The sequence below is a fragment of the Labrus bergylta genome, chromosome 11 (assembly GCF_963930695.1).
Source record: "Labrus bergylta chromosome 11, fLabBer1.1, whole genome shotgun sequence".
In the NCBI taxonomy this organism is placed as follows: domain Eukaryota; kingdom Metazoa; phylum Chordata; class Actinopteri; order Labriformes; family Labridae; genus Labrus; species Labrus bergylta.
This window is the reverse complement of record NC_089205.1, coordinates 21961819-21982991: the sequence shown is the minus strand read 5'-3', so window position 1 is coordinate 21982991 and position 21173 is coordinate 21961819. Positions and strand designations below refer to the sequence as shown.

The 21173-nt window shown below is 42.2% G+C and overlaps 1 protein-coding gene across 1 annotated transcript in view; it reads left to right on the top strand.

The window, feature by feature from the left end:
* The first annotated feature begins 1101 nt into the window (after positions 1 to 1101).
* traf4a (tnf receptor-associated factor 4a) overlaps positions 1102 to 21173 on the top strand; it is a 37455-nt gene continuing 17383 nt past the window's right edge. Inside the window, exon 1 of the mRNA XM_020651059.3 lies at positions 1102 to 1648. Coding sequence (XP_020506715.1) covers positions 1506 to 1648 — 143 coding nt within the window. The 5' untranslated portion in view covers positions 1102 to 1505. The remainder of the gene's footprint in view (positions 1649 to 21173) is intronic.

Genomic DNA, 21173 nt, shown 5'->3' with positions numbered 1-21173 from the left:
AATCTGATCTTCTGTCAGATGATGGTTTCACTGAAGTTAGTGCTCAGTAAGAAGATGCTTAACTCTCCAGATTATGAGAGTCTGTTACACATTTGATCTGCTTTACTTCAACCTACAACAGACACCAGTGGTGACGAGATGAATGTTCAGATTGAATTGACATGACGCTCCTGGAGGCTGATGATGAATGTAGAGACACAAAAACAAACATTTATCATGACCAAGCTATACATGAACATCTGAATTGTGAATAAATAACCTTCAAAGGTTTGATCTTTCTCTGCCCCCATTGTTCTCACATCATTCTGTCATTTTCACAGAGCTGATATCAGGTGGTTTCGTTCAAAAACTAACATCACATTTTCTGTTATCTATGCTTTTTTTTTGGTAATTACTCCTTAATTAAGATGTGTTCACACCTTGTCTGGGGACATGGATCGTTTACCATTGTTTCCCTGTGTAATGATGTAATGATGATGTAATCTGATGGCAACAGCGCAGGTGAAAAATGATCTGTGAGTGAGCATGTGTGTATTTGTGTTTGTTGTCTTTTTGATACTGTCAGAACACTGTGTATTTTTTTTTTTATCCATTAGTGAGAGAATGTAGGTCAGGTTTTATTTATTTTTTTCATCATGTATGAAGAGGAAATTTTAACACATTGAGGGAATATGACATTTCTCAATTTGGTGTTTCACCACCAGAGGGCGCCTGTCACCTCTGTCTGAACTGTATTCTTCTTTTTTAGGACATTTTCTGACAAAAACCTTCACAAAAAACATTTATCATTTTTTAATTTTATTATAAGGACGGGTTTTTTTGTGCATACTGCAGGTATTATCATTACCAATTTGTGTATTAGTTTAGTTAATAAATGATATTGATAATAATAATAATCCATTTTGGACATGGAAAACAAACACTGCATGTCATTACAGGCCTCCGCAGACAAAAGAAGGTTAAAAACGCCCAGTTAAAGAGCCATAAATAGTGATGAAATGAGGGATAACATGGTGTGAATGTGAGCGTCTCAGCTTCTTGACTCCTCCTGCACAGAGGGAGGGAGGCGGGACTCGGAGCACCTAAACAGACGGAGGGGTTGTGCATTGTGCTTAGTGTGTCAGTACTGCATCCACCGAGGAGGAGAGGGCCACGCACGGCCTCCGTAACCTCTGAGCTGTAAACCTGCAACCACACACTGAAGGAGAGTCAGGAGGAGGAATCTGGGAACCATAATCTGCAGCGTTTCCTGGACTGAGTCGCTCCTTTGTTGCCGCCAGTCTCCGGGGCTGCAGGAGGAGAAGCTGGGAGAGGACGCGTCTCCTTTATTAAATCCCGATCTGTCGGTGGCGGAAGGAAGGGACGTGATATGAACCCATCATCGGCTTTAAACGGCAGTGCAGCTAATAAATAGCCCCGTTTTCAGGGGGAGGGGAGACATCAGAGAGGACATTTGTACCTTTAACCTTAAAAAAAAAAAAGACTTGACGACGGAAGCTGCAGCGATGCCCGGGTTTGATTACAAGTTTCTGGAGAAGCCAAAGAGACGCTTCCAGTGTCCGCTCTGCAGCAAGGCGATGCGGGAGCCCGTCCAAGTCTCTACCTGTGGACATCGCTTCTGTGACACCTGTCTGCAAGAATTTCTAAGGTACGACCGTGTCTGTGTGTTTATTCAGAGAACGAGAGAGATCCACCTCTCTGCAGGCGATACCGGAGACTACACAGTGCAGCCCTGTCTAGTTTCGGTCGAGCAACAGTAAATAAAGGACGTGCATGTAGGTGTGTCCTGCTCACCTTTCCCTCAGCAGGTTATATTTACAATAACTTAGTGTTTCCTGCAGCCACACAATGACCATGACAGTGCATGGGGCCTGGTAAACAACGCCTGGCTGGACTCCCCTCCTTGCATGTTTTTGATTTCGTCTTTGTGCATGGATGTAATACATGAAGAGCCACTGTGTCAACACAATGACTAAGGATCTTTTGTTGTTGTTGTTTTGATCAGTCATATAGGTGTTTATGGACAGGTAAAATCAGGTGTCTAAGTCAAAGATAATTAGCCGGATAATCATGCAAATGATAAGATTGTTGCCGCTTTGCAGATGTTGTCCTTTATTTGAACTGAGTCTTTAGGTAAACGGGATTTATTGTTTAAATATTTCATGTTGTGGGTGAGGGTAGGCCCCTGCCTCCACATCCTGTCTGTGTTTTCGCCCCTAGGGGTGACTGAGTCTGTATGGGTCTCTGGGTTTGGGATGATGAGGTTGTGTCTTAGCTGACCCCCCCCCCCCCCCCCCCAACACCTCCACCACATCCTCTTCTAATCCGCTGAACACTGAAGTCTGTGTTCACACACTGGAAAGAGTCTTTGTTTTATCTGAAGGTGGACAGCACTGCCTCTAAAACAGTCACTTATTATCCATCATTATAAAAGGAATGTGATGTGATGTCATTACCTCCTAGTTTTCCCATTTCAGTCAACTCTTATTGGCTGGAGTTACAGCAGAGTGTATGTGCTGTTTATGAGAAGTTCTCCATGTGCAGAGGAGCTTCTTAGGTTTTGAGGAAGTTTATAGACAACTTGTGTGCATGCATAACCAGTGTGTTTACTGATGTTTGAAGGTAAAGTAAGTCAAAGTTCTTCAGTTGCCTTGAGGAGCAGTGTTCTTGTTCTGGCTGGCAAAAGAGGTTCATTAGTAGATCACATTGTGTAATTTGTGCGTCCTGTTTTCTTTCTTACAGTACACACCAATGACTATGTTCATTGGTTTGTACTGCTGATTACTTTCTGGATAAAGCGATGACTCATCTGCACTGTAATGTCAGAAAAATTGTGAAAACTGTTCATCGGTGTTTCCAAAAGTTAAAAATGATTTCCTCACAACCCTTTTTTGTCCACATATCAAAAGTCTGTTAAAGATGAAAAAAGTAAAGCAGAATGTTTTCATATTAAAGAATCTGCAGCCGTAGATTTGACTTCTTTCAGGAATAACCTAAACGCATCAGGTAGCAGCAGGAAACTTATTAATGGTTGAATTTAATTGTTGCAGCTCTAATCAAAAACCTGAAAGATAATTAATAAAAAATGGATGTTTGACAGCAAAGTGGAGACAAATTAGCCCTGTAGTGTTATTATAAAGTAAACTAAAGAGGAGCCAAAGATTTGTTGGTCTTTAATCGATTCGTTCAACAAACGTTTCAGCTCATAAATTCTGATGTTAAGCACATTTAAAAAAAAAATGTCTCCAAATTCTGGTGCGCAAAGGATCCAAAGCTGCAACCTTGCAATTTTCTTTGAATATCTTTGAATTTGAGTATCAAGACATTTGAAGATATCGTGTTATACCTCTGACAATCGTCAAACAAAAAATGGTGAAACAATGAAAAGAGTCAACAGTTGCAGTCCTCTGCTTGCTTTATGTTGATGAGTTGTAGTTTCCTCACTTTGTTCTCAGAGTCTGTTTGACTATCTATCATGTGGAGTGTTTCTTGTTGTTGGGATGTCATAATGTTTCTATGGATATGCGTGTGATGACGATTGTTGTGCAGGCTGAGACGTGTGCGTGAAACAAACTTCTTCACTCCATTAAACTGATCCATTCCTTAAGCTGCTGTTTATCCAGATGTTGAACCATATCAACTTGATGCAGGAGGGCAGCGGTGTCGACATGTTGTGTGCAGGAAATCCGAGCTTCAGTGATGTGTTTGACAAGCAAAGAAAGACGTGTCTCTCAACTTGATGTGGTGAAAACAAAGCCTTAAAGCTCTCAGATAGAGTTAAATATAGCATTTTGATGGTTTTTTGCAGCCCATAAAACCGCTGTGGTTTCTGTGTGAGCTGTATTTCAACCAGTTAAATCAACTGAATCTGACTGTTCTGCAGTTTAATTTCAGTTAGACTTCACTGTAAACAGCAAGGAAACAGATCATAAAACGTGTTAAGTTCTACTTGATGAAACTAGAAATAGCCCTGAGGGCAGACTCACAAGCAAATAAAAGTTCTTTGAAAACAACACTTGTTTTTAGGAAAGATGGAATATCTCATCTGAATGTAAAATATCTTGTATCAACTCCTCTTAACCTCCTTCTGTCAGGATACAAAAGTCTGCTAGTTGACAGGAGGGAGCTGGAGACGTGACTTTGTGCTCTGAATTCAATAAACCACTTTGTCGTGAGCGACTGGTTCTGCACCTTGAGTCATCAGGAAGCCTCCTCTGGCTTACTAAACAGCACAAAATTGCATCTGGTTGAAAAGCAGAAGCTGGGCTGAACAAAGAGAGAGCGAGGGAGGAGGAACAGCGCTCCTTCTCTGCTGATCAATGAGTTTGTCCCGACGCTTTGTCTGCATCATCCCGCCTCCGCCTCCGTCCTCATCCTCCGGTTTTTTCACTCCCGTTGTTACTCCCACTGACTGACTGAATTCAGCTCGAAGTTTCATAACTCCAGAAACTTTTTGATGAGTAACTCCTTGTGTTCGTGCTTTTGGTCGGGATGTGAGTGCAGATATCAGAGTCCTCCCTGTCTGACCTGCAGAGCGTAACGATCCAACAGCTGGAGGAAGACATGTGACATCTGAACGTCTATACCCCAGATAAGACACCATCAAAAAAAAAAAGTTAAAACTTCTCAAAAGGGTCTTTTAGAAAAGGCTTTTTTTTTGATTCATGAATGTTTTCTTTGGTAACAGATGAGTCATAAAGTCAGCATGACTGTAACTTTTTAGTTACTGGATTTGCATATGCACTGTTGTTTGACTGCTGCAGATGATCTGGATCAAAATCCATTTATTTACAGCTTATCAACACTTACAACTGATCAAACACCTTTAGTCAATCATGTTAAACATTTATAACTGAACATTTGACCACAAGAACCCCCTGTTAATGACTCTGATTTATATCAGCCGACTTAAACATTTAAACTCCTTTTAAAGACTGAATGTATTTTAGGCCTCTAACTGATCATCGGCAATTAAACTTGTTTTTGTTCACTTTTAAAGAAGTAATGATGAAAAAAAAACACTTAAATCTGCAGACAGGAGCCTTGGAGCATAGACATAGCTTTAGGGTTTTTGAGTTAGCATTAAGCTAACTGCATTATTACTAAACAGAGAGGACATCCAATTAACCAATAGGATTTTTTTTTTTACAACCTGGCCACCTAACAGGTATTATAAGCTTATATTTATAAAGTATTTAAGAGAAGAAGATTTATAAACCATTAATTATGCCATTACATAGTTCCACTTTTAAAACTTTCCCACACTGACGGCCTTGCTAAAGAGTGGTATGCTGTTGTCTTTGATCACATTTGACAGCTAGTTATGGTGTCAAGATGTCTAAACGTATTCTAGTGCTCATGTGTTTTGTATCTTTTGTTGAAAGTGCACTTTGTGTGTCAACTCCAAGCGTTCCCGGTCCACTTCTCAGGGAAACCAAAGCTTGAATAAACATTTATATCAACAGCAGATGATCATGCAGCAGAAAAAAACAGCCAGAGCGTCGCTGCAGATTCCTCACCTCTCTAATGAACAGCGTGTGCCAGTTCAGGCCACTCTCAGCTCTCCCTCTCTCTCTCTCTCTCTCTCTCTCGGCCATCGGGCGCACGCATCTTTTTGTGAGAGGCGTTCGAGTTGATTGAGGCTGACAGACAGTAGTTAGCTAATTCTTCACTCCCATTGTGCAACTAGCCTGACCCCTCTCCTGTAATTACTGGAGGCTGTGCAACATCCAGTCCGGGCCCGCGAGCGGAGCCTGCCCACTTTCACGCTGATGGACCTTTCCTCCTCCACTCCTCCACTCCTCCACGCCTCCAGAGCCTCGCCGCTCTGTCGCAACAAGCCGCACAGGAATGCTGCTGCTTGGCATCGCTTCAGTGTTAATCATCCTATGCCAAGGAAGTAGCTGTCACTGACATCCAAGATGACATAATCATGAACACATCACTTCAACGTCTCCTTCAAAACAACTGGAATTTGTTTATAACACTTTATTTTCGGTGTAAGCAGATGATATACTAGTCAACATATATCTCGCCTACTCTTGACACCCATTAGGTGAGGCTGGTGCCACAATAAGGAGATACAGTAAGCTACTGTAAATGACTGTAATGTTTCCTTTCCTTTCCTAGTGCAGTATATTGTCATGGATGAAGTGTTTAAAAAGATGAATTGAAAGGGTTAAATCTTGTGTTTCACAAAGCATGTCAGACAAGGCTCCCTGCATGCACTTTGAGGAAACGCATGGATTGTTTGAACTGTACCATGTTGCCGCGCTAAAAAGGAGCTGGTGTGGGAGCCCACTCTTGTGTTTGCATGTGATGCTAATGGGCTGTGTTTCCGCCTCGGGAGGAATGTATAAATGCTCCGCAGAGTCCTGGAGGCTGCCCCAGCTCTGAAGGAGCATCATGGGTTGAGATCAGCCGAGGCCTTCAGCGTCTCCCCGATCAAACGCGAGTCACATGCTCCAACAATCCAGTGTGTGCTGACCGGGGCAGGCCTTTGTTTTAGCAACACTGCCCCCTTAATAAAGGGCAATCAACACTTAATGGTAGGGCTGACGGCCGGGCCACACATGCCGGCCCTCTTTGCTCATCAGTACGAGGTCTGTTGAGCCGGAGTAATGCGTGCAGTGTGACAGTAGTGTCTCTGTGGGATGATGCAGTGCGGTGCCTCGGCCCTGACAGGGGTGTAATTGGTTTGTTCGGCTCAGGAGCATCCTCCTACGGGCCTCCACACAGTTGTGTAGCGCTGCTGCAACTGCTGACTTCCCCGGAGTCACGAGGACCTCCAAAGTGGGCTAATGTGAGAGTTTTTCACAGCTCCATTATTCACTGTCCACAAGCGAGGGAAGGGTTTTTTCTTTTTGGGAACGCACTGTGATTCATTTTAACTTTGATACATCCTCTATCTGTAGCGCTGTTTTTCTCTCCTCATTGATGGAGGTGATACTCACTTTTTCTGCATTCTCTCCCACGCTTTGCCAGTCTGAATGCCCCGATGCACAATCATCAGCTTTTTAAGTGCTGCAGCCGAATGCCTCCTCCGTATTTCACTCTCAGTCCGCCAGCAGCTGTTTGTCTTATTTCAATATGACGGCACTTTAGTGGCAGAAAAATCAATCCCACTTCCCGATGAGTCGTCGCTTATGATGGATTTATAGGTTTAAATCATGGTTTTATTGATGGTTCGTGAATCACTTAATTAAGGCGGCAAGCAACTATTTTTTTTGATAGTAAATAAATTACCAGTAAGCCATAAAACGTTTAAAAAATAAAAAGTACGACCTGCTCATGTTCTCACAGAGGGCCCAACAGTGGATCCTCACATTACTGTATTCAGTGTCAGCTAAAAATAATCTGAAATAGGTCATCAAATCAAGTACTTATAGTCTACTATAAGTATGAGTTTAAGATTTGTAATACGCCAACCTTGAAGTGTCAGGTTGTGCTAAATCAGTTGCTAACATTAATCCTTCTTAAAGGTGCTAAGGCAGTTAGAAATGTTGGTAAACAACTAATTAATCCGTGTTTTAATGAGCTGCTTCGTCTGCTGTTCCACATTTTGGTAGAAGACATGTATACCACCTTTTGCCTGTGAAGATAAACAATAAAGTTAGCTTAGCTTAGCACAAACTGGAAACTGATAAATAGCCTGGTTCTTTAAATGTTCACACTCTCTCAGCCTGACAACTCAAAAACCTTTTAAGCTGTGTAACGTCTCTAAAGCTTTGAAAGTTGAGTTGAAATCGAACACCAGACCAGACCAGTGTCTTTCTCAGTCAACATGTGTTGTTCTGACTCTTTTCTCTCCTTCAAACGCCCTCTTTTGTCCACGCATGCCGCCATGCAGAGGGATGTATAGAGGGGTCTCTGTGGCGGCTGTGACGGGTTTCTTTAAGGCCTTAATGGAGCTGTGTTGCATTGATGCCCAGTGTTGTGTGTATTTCTGCCACTTGAGGCAGCTGGGTCTTTTGTGTCTCCGTGGGTATCTGTATGTGAAAGAGAGCCTTGCCATGGATGGCTGATGAATGACTGTGTGTATGTCCCTCGGTCCCATCAGAGAGACATTCACAGTCCCCCGCAGGTGTCCAGAAAAAGGCTGCGAGGACATCCTGAGTCCAGATCCGGAGGGTTCGAGGCGAAACACTCTGCCGTCCCATCCTTCTCTGAACACAAGGGCTGTTAGTGATCCGCACACAGAGAAAGGTTGTGTTCAGCTGAGTGAAAAGCCCTCGGGCCTCCGTTCTGCACTTTGGGGTCTGTGAAGGCCGAGCACTGAGGCTGCTGTCAGCTGATGTACTCGGGGCGACAGAGCTGGAAACGGCCCAGTAAATTTAAACACATCGATGCTTAGAGAGAGCTGCTCAGACGAAGAGAAGAGAGACACGTGCTTCTAGATACAGCAGCATTTATCTTGGAAAAGAACAGTCAGCACTTGTTTAAATACACCTCCATGATGTTCAGTACCTGCACAGTACAGAGGAGCTGTACCGCCCACTCCTTTTTTTATTTCTATTCTCAAAGTGGTTAGAGTTACCTGAATGTTCCTGAACGTCACATGATCACAGACATGGACTTTGAATCCAACCATGGCATGAGGAGTGGCTGATCTTTAAAGTTTAACACATGTGTTCACTTCACACTTATAAGTGCCTGAATCAGTTTGAAAAAGAGTGAAATGCAGAAATATTTACACTAAAGCTGAATGAAGCAACTTGAATATGAACTTTGAGCCATGGAGTTTGTGTCAGTTCAGGTATGATGTCGCACAACTGCTGCTAGTTGTATTTTTAATTAACTGAGCAATCAGATGACAGACAAGTGTTGAAAATAACAATGGTAACATATTAAGTCAGTTTATACAAAAAAAAAAGGAGAAAACAGCAAATTTCTCAATTTGAATGAAATTAATTTGTGATTCTTTTGCGTTTCTGCTTAAAAAAACACTTCATAACTATGTTTAAAAAGTTTCCACATTTAATTCCATCTCTCGGAGGAACCCCTTGAGTTTGGATGCACATGAAAGCAGCGGCACAAAGCTGAAAATGAAAGCCTGAGAACATAACCAAAACAAACCAGAGGAAACGAGCGTAAATCACAGTATTTTATGGGTGTTAGGAAATGGATGTTGACATCTGATAGCCAGTAATTACCCAATGTTTATCAGGCTAGCATGAGAAAAAGACCTCAAGCTGCATTTTTGACCCGCAACCTGATTTGAAAAGAGAGCTCTCTCACTTTGTATAAACGGCAGAGAAAGTTGGTTTAAGATACGGTCAAAAAAACAACAACTCAGTTCTTTGGACTCACACGGTGACAGATGATCTGTGTGTCAGTCCGCTTTCCCATTATGGTTTGAAGTAAAAGGAACACAGTGCAGCAGAATAAGAGAAATGATTCATACAGCCTGACTAACTATTTACTTACATGATAATAAACTGATGCTAACCCTTTTGATAGTGTAAATAATCCTCTGAGTGAAGAGAAAAAAAATCTGCATTCTCTGCTTCTGTTTTCCTGAATGTAATAATTCTCAGGTTTCTATATTTATCTACAACAAAAAAATCAAATTTTGTTGATTAAACAAAAATAAAAATCTGTAGAAAACAACCCTTTTTGTCATTTTTAACACATTCAACTAGAAAACAATACACAGATAAGTAGACAATGAATATATAACTGCTTGTCGCAGCCCTTATTTAGTGTATTAGGTGGATTGGGGGAGCCCTTTGCTTCGTTTCATATCCCTAATCTCTGGTTGGAAGTTGATCTGCTCTGACACGTTCGTTCCCCGAGAGTTTGAGACAGAGGGAGGGACAGAAAGATGTTTCAGGATAAGGTAATCACAGCAGATCTCCTGGGAGGAAGCGGCGAGGCTTTAGAGATGCAGCTGTGATGATGACATCGCTGAGAGAAAGTGTTCTGACCATTTCACACAGCTGCACGACAACAAGGACCCAATGATATTATATGAGCCTCAGCATTGTGACAGCTGCACGGAGCGGGGAAAAAGAAAAGGAGCGCGGCCGGGGCCCTCGTGTCAGGAGGATGAAACTCTCAGGAGTCGGAGGGGGGCACTTAAAATTCTTAGGTGGATTTTCTCATTGAGATGTTTGAGCGTCTCGATGCGACGGGGCGGCTCTCCACGCGTCACTTTCAGGTCACATCATCGCTGCTGCTGCTGCGAGGGAGGTTGTTAGTGACAGCCAGTTCAAGCATAATTCATCGCTTATGAAAGTCTTGAGAAAGTGACTGATTGTATTTAATTCACAGGCAAAGCAGCCTTCAGAGTTCAGCCTCGCAGCTGCAGCTTATTCTCCCTAAATACTCAGACTTGTTTCTTTCAGAGTACTTTTTAAGAACTCTGGTTGACTTCTGCATGAACCGCGAATGCTCATCCTAATAATTGACCACACACGTTGTCTTTACAGCGCTCTGTGGACTGAGGCAGTTTGCGGTTTGTAGAAAGTGGTAAGGGCCTGACTCACGGTCCAATCACCTGAGTCACTGACGGAGAACGACTTGAAATCACTGCAATTACTGTTCAGCTTGTGTAACATGAACTCACCTACACAGGTGGTTTGTTTTGTCGGTGTGTCTGTTTGTTAATTGAACTTTGTGTCCGTGCTCTTCTCTGTCACGATGACGACGTATGATAGCAACATTTAGAAAAGGATTTCTGTATTTGTTTTGCATTTTAACTTTAGATATGCAAGACGAAAAAACGAGTGAGAAATTCAAGATTGATTACAAGTTTGGCGTCATTTAGGGCTTTCATTTCTACTTTCATTCTACTAAAAAGCTTATTACAGTTTCAATGAGCAAAAAATGTTGTTTTCAATTAGCTTCTTTCGTCCAATCAGAAGCCAAAAGACTCTTCTTTAACTCCAGAAAATCTCATTTGCAAAGCTGGAAGCAGTTAAGGATTTCTACATTTTTAGTGCGGTGATTTTCCTTCTGGAGAATCAACTATTAGTTGAAACTGAAAGTCTATTTTGAAAAGTTTGTGTGCAGCCGCTCTATAAGAGTCAGTTGTGGACATGCCTCGACATGCCCTGGTGTATAGGAGCCCCTTTAAATGAATCTCGCAGCCTTTTTGGCCCAAAGAAAGACGGAAAACATTCCAGCTATGCAGCGCAGCACCTTGCCCCTCGCACAGAGAGCATGCTGGGACCGAGCAGACAAACCCAGCCCTGCTGCAGCTGGACTGCAGCCAGTTGGCCCACATCTGAAACACATGGCTAGTGCGTACACGTGCCCCGGTATGCCTGCTATGTGAGTCAGTGTAGATGGACGTATGTTTATCATAACACACACACACACACACACACACACACACACACACACACACACACACACACACACACACACACACACACACTCTCTGCCTGCTCCCACAAATATTCTGGATGCAAGTTAATGACCATGTTAGGAGTTTCAAACAGCAGGTATTTGAAGCTAAAAGGGAGAGTTTGACAGTAAAAACATTTCAGTCAATCCAGTCTGAATTCATCTGCACTAATGTATTAAGTCAACCCCCCCCCCCCCTCCCCCCCCTCCCTGCAGTCTGTTTGTCTTGTGCACAGGTCACTGAGCCGACAGGCCCAGTGCACATATGCATACAGCCCCACACACACACATGTTCAGACTCCCACAGAAATCATTCCAGTAGGATGATTTTTGTTTTTCTGCTTTGCGTTCCTGCATAACTGACTTTCCAAAGCAGGCTATTAAATGTAATTACATCTGAGGAGTCAGAACCCTGTAAAGATCTGAAGAAGGGCAGATGAGTTGATTCAAAAAAGGATCAACTGGCATGCAAGTCATTTTCAAAAGCAAATATGACAACATTCCCGATAGTTTCACAATTAGAGGCAGAATAAGCAGTTATTTGTGTCCAGCAGTTGGCTGATGAACATGTATTTTTTTAAATAAGGTCCTCTTTAATGTTAGTATAGGAAGTGACGCTTACACACACTTTTCGGGGACGTCTTTGCCTTCTAGCAAGAAGTACACTCACACAAATATTTAGCTCGTTTTCTGCACAAATATGCAGTTTATATCCATTAACCATTAACCCATTGATCCTGCAGCCGCTCCAGCTGATGTGATGATCTGGCAGAGACTGTTGGTTGTAAAGCAGAGTTGTCCTTCTGATAGTATTGCAGCTGACTTTTTGCTGCAGTGGTTGCTGAGCGGAGCGGCCGGCATGTGAGGAATCTGTGTCTGAGGTTTGAAAGGAGAGCAGCTGTGAGCGGAGCTGAGGGCGAAGGGGAAGTGGACGGCCTGCTGCAGAGGCACCTGTCCTCAGTGAAAGGCTCGTCTGTAGAGGCGAACAGGTGTCGTCAAGCCCTTCATTTGAACACTCTCTGAATTATAGTCATTTATAATCAATGTTCAGGTCATAGCCCAGTTGCCCTTCAGCCTTTCCGGCCTTTTTCTTCTTTTCTTTTTCTTTTGGGATGAAGACTTCCTTCCTGCAAAGACCCCTTCATCTCCCTCTCCTCAGCTGCTCTGTTTACTGTGGTGCTCCTTTAACCAAACAGCTCATTGACTCTGCTGAGTACACTAACTCCCTTGTGTTGTGTCTCCGGCTCTCGCTCGCAGCTCATTTTCAGATATGTCAACACTGAGTTGATACTCTGAACCTCGTCTTCCTCCCTCTGCACAAGCCAGCTATTGATCCTGTGAAAGAGCCGCGCAGGAAGTCGCTCTGTCAGGTGCACGTCCAGATGGATCGCTCAGTCGGCTTGCTCGGGAGGAAGGAGCGCTTGCTTTCTAGACTCTCTCGGCTCACAAACTAATGAAAAGGGCTGGGATTGGCTGATGCTGGTCGTAGATGAACAAAGTGGGCCATGGTTGATTTAATCTGTCACTGACTTTGTCATGAAAAAGAAAAATGGTTTAACGTTTAAGATTTGTAAAGTTGAAATGATCACCTTCATGCTCTGTGTATCGTTCAGCCGACAGTCTTAAAACAAAAGTTGAGACCGCTGTCAGAGAGGACAAAAAAGAAAAAGGTGATACTCTCATTAAGGAGCGAGAGACAAAAAAATGTGTCCTTATGTTAAAAATAATGGATAATTTATCCATTATTCATCAAAAAAAGGAAGCCTCTGTAAAGTATCTCTGCTCATTCAACAACTTGTCATAAAGCTGTAAAAAAAAAAAATGAGTGAAGAACAGAAACGGTGCTCCTCTTTGGAACACCTCTCCTCTTTTTATTCATACAAGAAACAAGTGACAACACCATTTGTTGCTAATTCATCCTTTCTTCTTTGCTGCTCTGATTGTGAAAATCTGGTCATTTATCTCATTGTTGCTGTCGGCAACAGGGGCAGGTTGAGAAATTCACACTAGGCGAACAATGCAGCTGAGGCACGTTTGAAACAAAGGAGGCAATTTGACGTCAGCACCTCGCCTCGCTGAACAAAGAGATTGCATCCACAACACAGAGAGGCGGACAACTGCAGGAGGCGCCGCTCGGAGCTGGCTCACAGGCAGCCACAGGAGGGCATGTACAGGCTGGAGGCGGCTCTCTGTTCGACTGTTTTTTAGACTTTTTTTTGCAGATTCCGACTCGTAGTTAACCAGCAGCCAGAGAGAGATGTGATTATAGGAGCAGAGATCATTGATTGTTTCTTTTTTTGTGAATCAGTGCATGTGCCTGTGTGTGCTCACTGTCTGCAATCTCTCCCTGCACTCAGACACACACACACACACACACACACACACACACACACACACACACAAAGTCTTCACCTTCCCTCCCGGTTACCATGGACACAAAAAACACAGGTCCTAAAGTTGTCTCTGTCAGTGATGTGCACACCTCACACTGACTTATCAGTAAAGGAGCTTTTCCGCTCAGACTTGAATTGAAATGCAAATGAGCCTGAAGCAGAAAATTCACAGGTTCTAACTTTTCTCTTTTGCGGGGAAAGTGACGCTTCAGTTTGACGTCTTTTTTTGGGTTGAGGAGAAAAAGAAAAGTTGGATCCGAGAGGGGAAGAAGTTTCCAGCTTTTCTGCCTGAGAGGGACACGAGTGACTCATGACACGTCCAACTTGCGGCTGTGCCTCCCGCACTCCACGCTGCGATAACAGTCGGTGAATCACCGCGAGGAAGGTCTCACACTCTGACGTGGGAAAATCCAAATCATTATCCCATCTCTCGATTCTGCAAAGTCGTCAGTTCACCATGACCTCAGACACAGAGCTTAACAGACGCAGAGACACATGTGCTTATCAGTTTCACATTAAAAAAAAAATACTGACTTTGAGTCATTGTTTGAACATCATCAAACATCCTGATCTTTATGATTTGTTAGGATTGGACTCCTCAACCTCAAGCTAACCATTAGTTGTGTCACTGAGGATGTTGCAGGTTTTTTTTTTTTTTAAAGGGGTTCTTGTGGGAATCGGACTTGAATAACTCCCTCACTCAGGAAAGAGCTGATAATGGTTTACTCACACCTGCTATCTCACACACACAGAGCAGGCCTGTGTGGGGTGTGTTAGTGTGTGTGTGTGTGTGTGTGTGTGTGTGTGTGTGTGTGTGTGTGTGTGTGTGTGTGTGTGTGTGTGTGTGTGTGTGTGTGTGTGTGTGTGTGTGTGTGTGTGTGTGTGTGTGTGTGTGTGTGTGTGTGTGAAGTGGTTATCTATGAGAGAAAGGAGAGCTGGTTAACGACTTCCGAGCTTTCCTTTCTAGTGTTACCAGAACTTTGATGGTGTTTATGGTTTACACAAGAATTACAGGGAATCAGGTCGGCGTCACCTTCTGACCAGAAACAATGCTTGTTGATTTCTCCAAAGCTGCACACAGAGCGAGTCAAGTGTCCAGCAAATTACAGTGTAAATGTTAGCAAATATCCAAAGAATCATTCAGAGATGAATCCAACCCAAATCCAAAAAAGTGGAAAACATGACGGAAATGTAGTAAGGTGTTTTCATTGTTTACTTGCATCACACGTCTAGAAAACAGATGTTTATAGGGCTGTCTCTCTGCAGAATCACAGAAAAACTTCTGGCCTGAGGTCCGTTCCGTAGAAGTGCCCTCCTAGTTTTGAATAACCTGCAGAAGATTTACAGCCTTATAATCACGCCCCAACTGATCTGATATTTTCATCTTCAGCAATTGACAAACTCAAATGCTTCATGTTCAGTGTGATTTAATCCCTTTGAGCTCTTGTCATCTTGCCTCTCAGATGAGATTCTAATCTTTTTTTTTTTGCAACATTTCAAAGTTGTGTCGATTTTACGGCATTGCAACTAAGGTTTGTCAGTTAAAACTGCACTAAAGAAAAGATTGATGAAAACTCACAGACACACCTGTTTAAATGAGTGACATCATCTGTTGACACAGTTACGTTTGGGATGCTGTTTTCAGCATTTAAAAAGCAAGACATCTTAAGGGAAGCAGGACATTGAATGGCCTGTTCCACTTCCTGTTGCAGTTCAGGGGTGAACAGGTGCAGGTTAATTATAAGATCTGTGGTCCATAAGATGTAACCGTTGAGAGGGATTATGTGCTCTGCCCACCTGCTGCTGCTTGTGGCAGAGTGGAGGCGCTGCAGAGAAGAGATGATCTGATCTAACATTCTTTTACTGATGCTGCTCAGATCTGTTTATGTTGCAGACAGTGTTTTGTTTTCCCTCCCAGTTTGTTTGTAACATATTTCCAAAGGACAGTCACTCTGCAATAAAAGAGATTGAAGGGTGATGAGAGCTGTTCTTCTCTGCAGCTCAATGCAGAGAAGAAAACCCCCCCCACCCTCCCACCCCGAGGCTTTACAGCAGATCTGTGTGCATTGAAGACAACTGTCCTCTTTGTCTGTTATTGGCTTCGGCATCAAGTGAAGACTCCATAAACCAGTCAACTGAAGTGCTCTGCTTACGAATTGAAATAAATACGATTCATGGGGAGAGCATGCAAAGCAGCGCCTCATGAGCTCATGTGACTATTGGTGCTAATAAATCATGACATTGTGCCTCTGAGTGGCCTCAGATTGATGTGTTGCCTCTGGTGGCTTGGCGTGAGGTAAATTCTCTTTAAAGACAAACTGTCCCTCCTTGGCTTCAGGGCTGAGTGAAAACCGCTCCTCACGGTTTTAGAACTCAAACCCAGAGGAGAGCAAAAGGAGGTCGTTACGCAAGAATAATGAGCCGAGGGGACCAGCTAACAAGCCACTGGCATATTTCTATTCTTGTAGAGGAGTTGACAAAAAAAGGACTTTTGTCACAATTCATGCTGGAATCCACACCGCTTAGTTGAGGCAGCAGCTTGTGAATGATCCGGCTATGGGATGGCGTCTTAATTGGTTAAAGGAGCATGAAACCTCTTGATGTTAAATCCTTTTTTACATTTTAATGGCTTTTTTACACAAATGCCTTGTGGATTTTTTTTTATTTTTTATTTTTTTTAACCAGGATTGATTTTTCTTAATCTGTTTTACTTTGAGGAAGAAAGACTCCATTAAAACTCCATCCAGCCTTGACTGACGGAAGCTTCATATATAATAGATGTTTCAAACCACTGCTCCTCACATCTTGATGCGAGAAGTAAAAAACTTTTTGGCATTTTAATCTTTGTGCCATTTTTACATAAAGGGTGGATGTCTCTACTACTCCAAACAAAAAAAGAGAAAGTGTGTTTGCAGTTAAATGCTACACAAATGTTTATCTCTGGATTTAAGGGCATTAACCTCCTAACCTCTCTATAAACCATCTGCCAGATATTCTGGCCTTTAACAATACATGAGCTCAGTCTGAAATCTATAAATACACACAAAATACCTTCTGAAAGTCAATAGGGTAGGTGGCTATTTTGGGAAAACAGAGATTTTGATAAGAACAAGATAAAAAGCCTCTTCCACTCCAAATCTCTGTTAACTGACCGTGCAAGCCGAAACGTTAGCTTCACATTGAGCAGAGAGACTGGTGGAAACAGGTCTTCATAGATTTAACAGCAAGATATAAACTGGTGAATTTGTCCGCTATAGAGACATTTGTTACCTTTTGAATTAGCTCGTTGTTCCCTTTGTTTCATGTCTTTATCTAATAAAGGTTTCTGGTCGAAGCTTCAGATTTAGATGCATCAGATGAGACAGATGCAAAAAAAAAAAAAAAAAAAAGTCCAGCTAGATTCAGACCTGCAAATGTTTTGACCAAGCCTCAAGGTGGTTTTTCTAGAATCCTGAAAAGTGATGGTAAACACTAACATACTTTAATTTGTACAACCAATTTGTCCTGTTTTTTTTTTTTTTAACACAAGTTAAATGATAATGAAACAAGGAAAAAATAATTTCTCCATGAGTCCAAATTAAACAAACATGTTCTATAAATTATTATTGCAGAACTCGTTAACAGAAGTAAAATGAGCATCACCCGTTTTCTTTAATTTTGATGGACAGCTTGCACAACAGCCCTGGAGCACATTGCTGCCTCCACACGTCATCTGTATCTTATTAGTGCTGCGACTTTCATGCTGCACTTCTTATGGCTGCGTCTCCAGTAGCTGATTCATTAAAGCCATTTGAAGGAGAAATGTGGCAATTACAGTATAAACCTATATGCATATAGTTGGCAGCCAGCTCTCTTTTAATAGGCCGGGCAATAGCTTGGCAGTCTCCGAGCCGCTCCGTCCAGAGCAGGCATTCCACAGGATTAGTGTGGCAGCATTGCAGCTCCTCAGAGCCAGACGCCGTCGCTGCAGATCACCCTTTTGAGCAGAAATCTGCCCTCTAAGGCTGAGCTAAAAAAAGACCAGCCATCTGTGATTAAATCAGCTAAAATTCACACGTGTCTGGAGAATTTTAAAGCATGTTTCGCTTGCATTTAGGGTTAAATTGGTGAATCACAGTTGACCCCTTTCTTGCTCTTTTGCAGCATTTAAGTCTTCACAGATATGTGTCAGTGGGTAGTAAAATCGAGAGTGGGGTATTTCTCACCTACTGCAACCTCGACGTGGGCTTTTAGCACATTTTCACAGACCAGAAGGTACCTCTCACATGTGCAACATGTTAAAGCTCAGGACTTTCATTGATCTCTGGGCGCAGTCCTCCACCCACCCCGCCCATCCAAAAACCACCCTTCACATCAAACGTAAAGCATCTCCTTTCAAACCCTCTTTTCCTTTCATGTACGCAGTGCAGGCCTGTGTGTGTGTGTGTGTGTGTGTGTGTGGGTACGCCTGTGTCACGATGGTGGTCTCTTCCTTTTGCTGTGTGCTGCATTGGTGAGGGTGACTGCTCTCATGCATGAGCTCAACCCCCCACCCTGCATCCAGATCAGCAGCAGTTAATGAAAGTGGATTGATTTTCCTGTACCTCCCGCGTACTGCGAATAATCTGGGGGATGTAATCGACCAAGAAAACAAAAGATCCTGCAGGATTCTATCATATTTGCAGATTTATTTATTTGACTGCATGCCTGGCACAGGAAGTAAAAATCTGCAAAGGTATAAAACTGTGAAACTGAAGGTAAAAACAAACATCTGCCATTCTAGGGAAAATGATTATGAGCAGTTTTTTTGTACCTGAATGAAATAATTGATTTGAATGGACTATAAGAATAATAAAGCTAACATTCAAATGCTAGGTAGCATTAGCATAGAGTTTAGAAATGGAGGGAAACAGCTAGTCTTATTAGCTCCCTAACAAAACCTATATATTAATGTTTTAGTTTGGACTTAAACTTGTGTGCACAAATCACAAAGTGTACAAAGAGGAATATCTGTTGAACTAGAAGTTGGTCGGGAATTTTGTGTTCAGGTGTTCGTTTTGAAACAATGCCGCTTACTTTATTCTGCTAATTTTGAAGCTAAACTTAACAAATGGCTTGAAGCATGAAAGCTAGCCTGTTTTTTTTTTTAATCGAAGACAACATTATCCATATATATAGCTCACTATATTAGGCTACTTATTATATCTTTTGTGTTTAAATTGTATAAAAACGTTCAGATGTAGCCAGCTAGCTGCTTGGATGTTTGTGCTAAATTAAGCTTCGTTAGCTCTTGGTGTCTAACTTCCTGTCAAATTTCATGTAGCCTACCTTTTTATTTATGATGTTGACTTTTTCCCATACAATTCATACAACAGTTGAGAAATAGGAGTGCAGTGCTCAACAACTGTATTGACAATATGGTGACTATAAACTCATAAAGGCAATAGAAACATCGTAGAAGCAGGGTTAGCTCTTCCTGTTATAACCCTCCCTTCTCTGATAAACACTCGTCGTGTCAAAGCCAGATCTTACTGATGGAAGGAGACAGTGTGAGGGGATTATAAATACTTGCTGGCGATGCGTTTTCGCCTCACACACTTAAAAGATGGATTATGGCAACTCTTAGGAGGCTGCTCCTCCTCCCTCTGGCCCTCCTTTCTTCTACTCATCCATCCTTCCTTCCTATACTCTTCTTGCTGTTTTTGGAGCCAGCTTGTCCTGTGGCAGGTGGCTCTTTTCCTTTACGGCTTGTTGTTATCATGGCAGTGTGTCGAAGCTGCACCTTTGGCAACTTTATGAGTCACTGTTTAACTGCTCACAATCTCAAAACAACTGTCTGATGTCAGCTTGACAGAACTACTTCTACGAGCAAATATTTGACAAGGAAATAAAGAACTGTTTTTATAAAAGGAACTGAAGCCAACAATAATATAATTCCTTTCTACCAATCAATTACCTATGAAAGAATCATCACCTGGAAAGTCATTATCGAACAGGTTTATTATCTTAATCATTACGAGGCACCAAGTACAGAAATTACCAAGCTACTTTCTTCTGCCCTGTTTCCTCTATGGGATTAAATGAGATGATGTAGGTTGCAAATAAATCTTGTGTTTGTTCCACAGAATCAGGATGCTTAACTTACATGGGATACATCTTTAAGACATACATTTAAACTGTAAATTGCATAATGTTCATATTTAAGTCTTTAAACAGTATTCATTGCATTTGCAGTCCTGTCTTATGGTTTGTAGTGAAGGGCTTTCTTTTGCAGCTGAAGGTATTTAAAACAGATACTCAACATGTGCCAAAAGATTATCTGGGTTTTTCCAGGTATAATGAAACAGATAGGCTATCTTCTTTTCCAAATATTTTTCATTATCTTGTCAGCATCTCTTGGCATTATGAAAAACGTGTAGTTTGTTTTCAGAGATATAAATAATCTCCATGAGAGCGCTTTGAAAACACACAGTACACAGTTATATTACTTTTTATCTGCTATCGATGCCTCGGCAAAGCTGACATTTAAGCAAAACAAACTGAGAATTTGTTAACCTTTGGGTGCTTTATATAGCGGTGTGTGAACTCGCTCACAGATGGCTTGTGCTCACAAATGTCAGCACGGTGAGGTGAACAGCAAGGAGACATGAATATCATTACGTAAGCGATGATGGCATGGGGGTGGCCTCAGGTGTCCTGGCTGCAGGATCTATGCGGTGTGTGTTGAGCAGTCAGAAAAATTATCTCTGCACTGGAATAATTCAAAGGAGTGGAGACTGAATCCCAGCAGCCTCACAAAAAAAAAAACGCTTTCTTTTGTTCAAGTTTTGTAGATGGTGTGAGTGAAGCTCATAATAAAACCAGCATTTTTTATGTTTTATTTTCTGTCTTGGTCCCAGTGAGTTTGTACATGGGGTGCTTGAGATGAAGCCAGGGAAGGAGGCCAGACATCCACCCACGCACACATACACTCTCGTAGTAGTGCCTTTCTCTCACTTGCATCATTTCTCTTCTCTTTTGGCAATGCAACACAATAAAAGAAGTAGTATCCGTCTGGCAAAGGAAGCATAAAATAGAGATTTCAAACTATGCCTAAAAGTTTAGCTCTGCTTGATTTATACGCATATGCGATAATCACCTTTGGATGCGGTTTAATTTTCCGCCTGTCTTTTTAGGGCTGTGTGACACTGAGTCAGATGTGATTTATGCCTGTCTCGCTGATGACCATGACCCGAAGACTGTCAGCCATTGTTACTTCATATGAAACAGCTGCCAGGGGCTGTTAGGAACGAGCAGAGGGCGTTAGATGGGATTTTACAGGTGTCATATTCTAAAAGGTTTCCAATCTCAACCAACCGGTTCCTGAAATCTATCTGAAACCTTACAATGAAGTATAAACTTCAGGGGGAAATGTCCCGTTTACAGCAGCCGTCTTAATATATGTGTGTATTT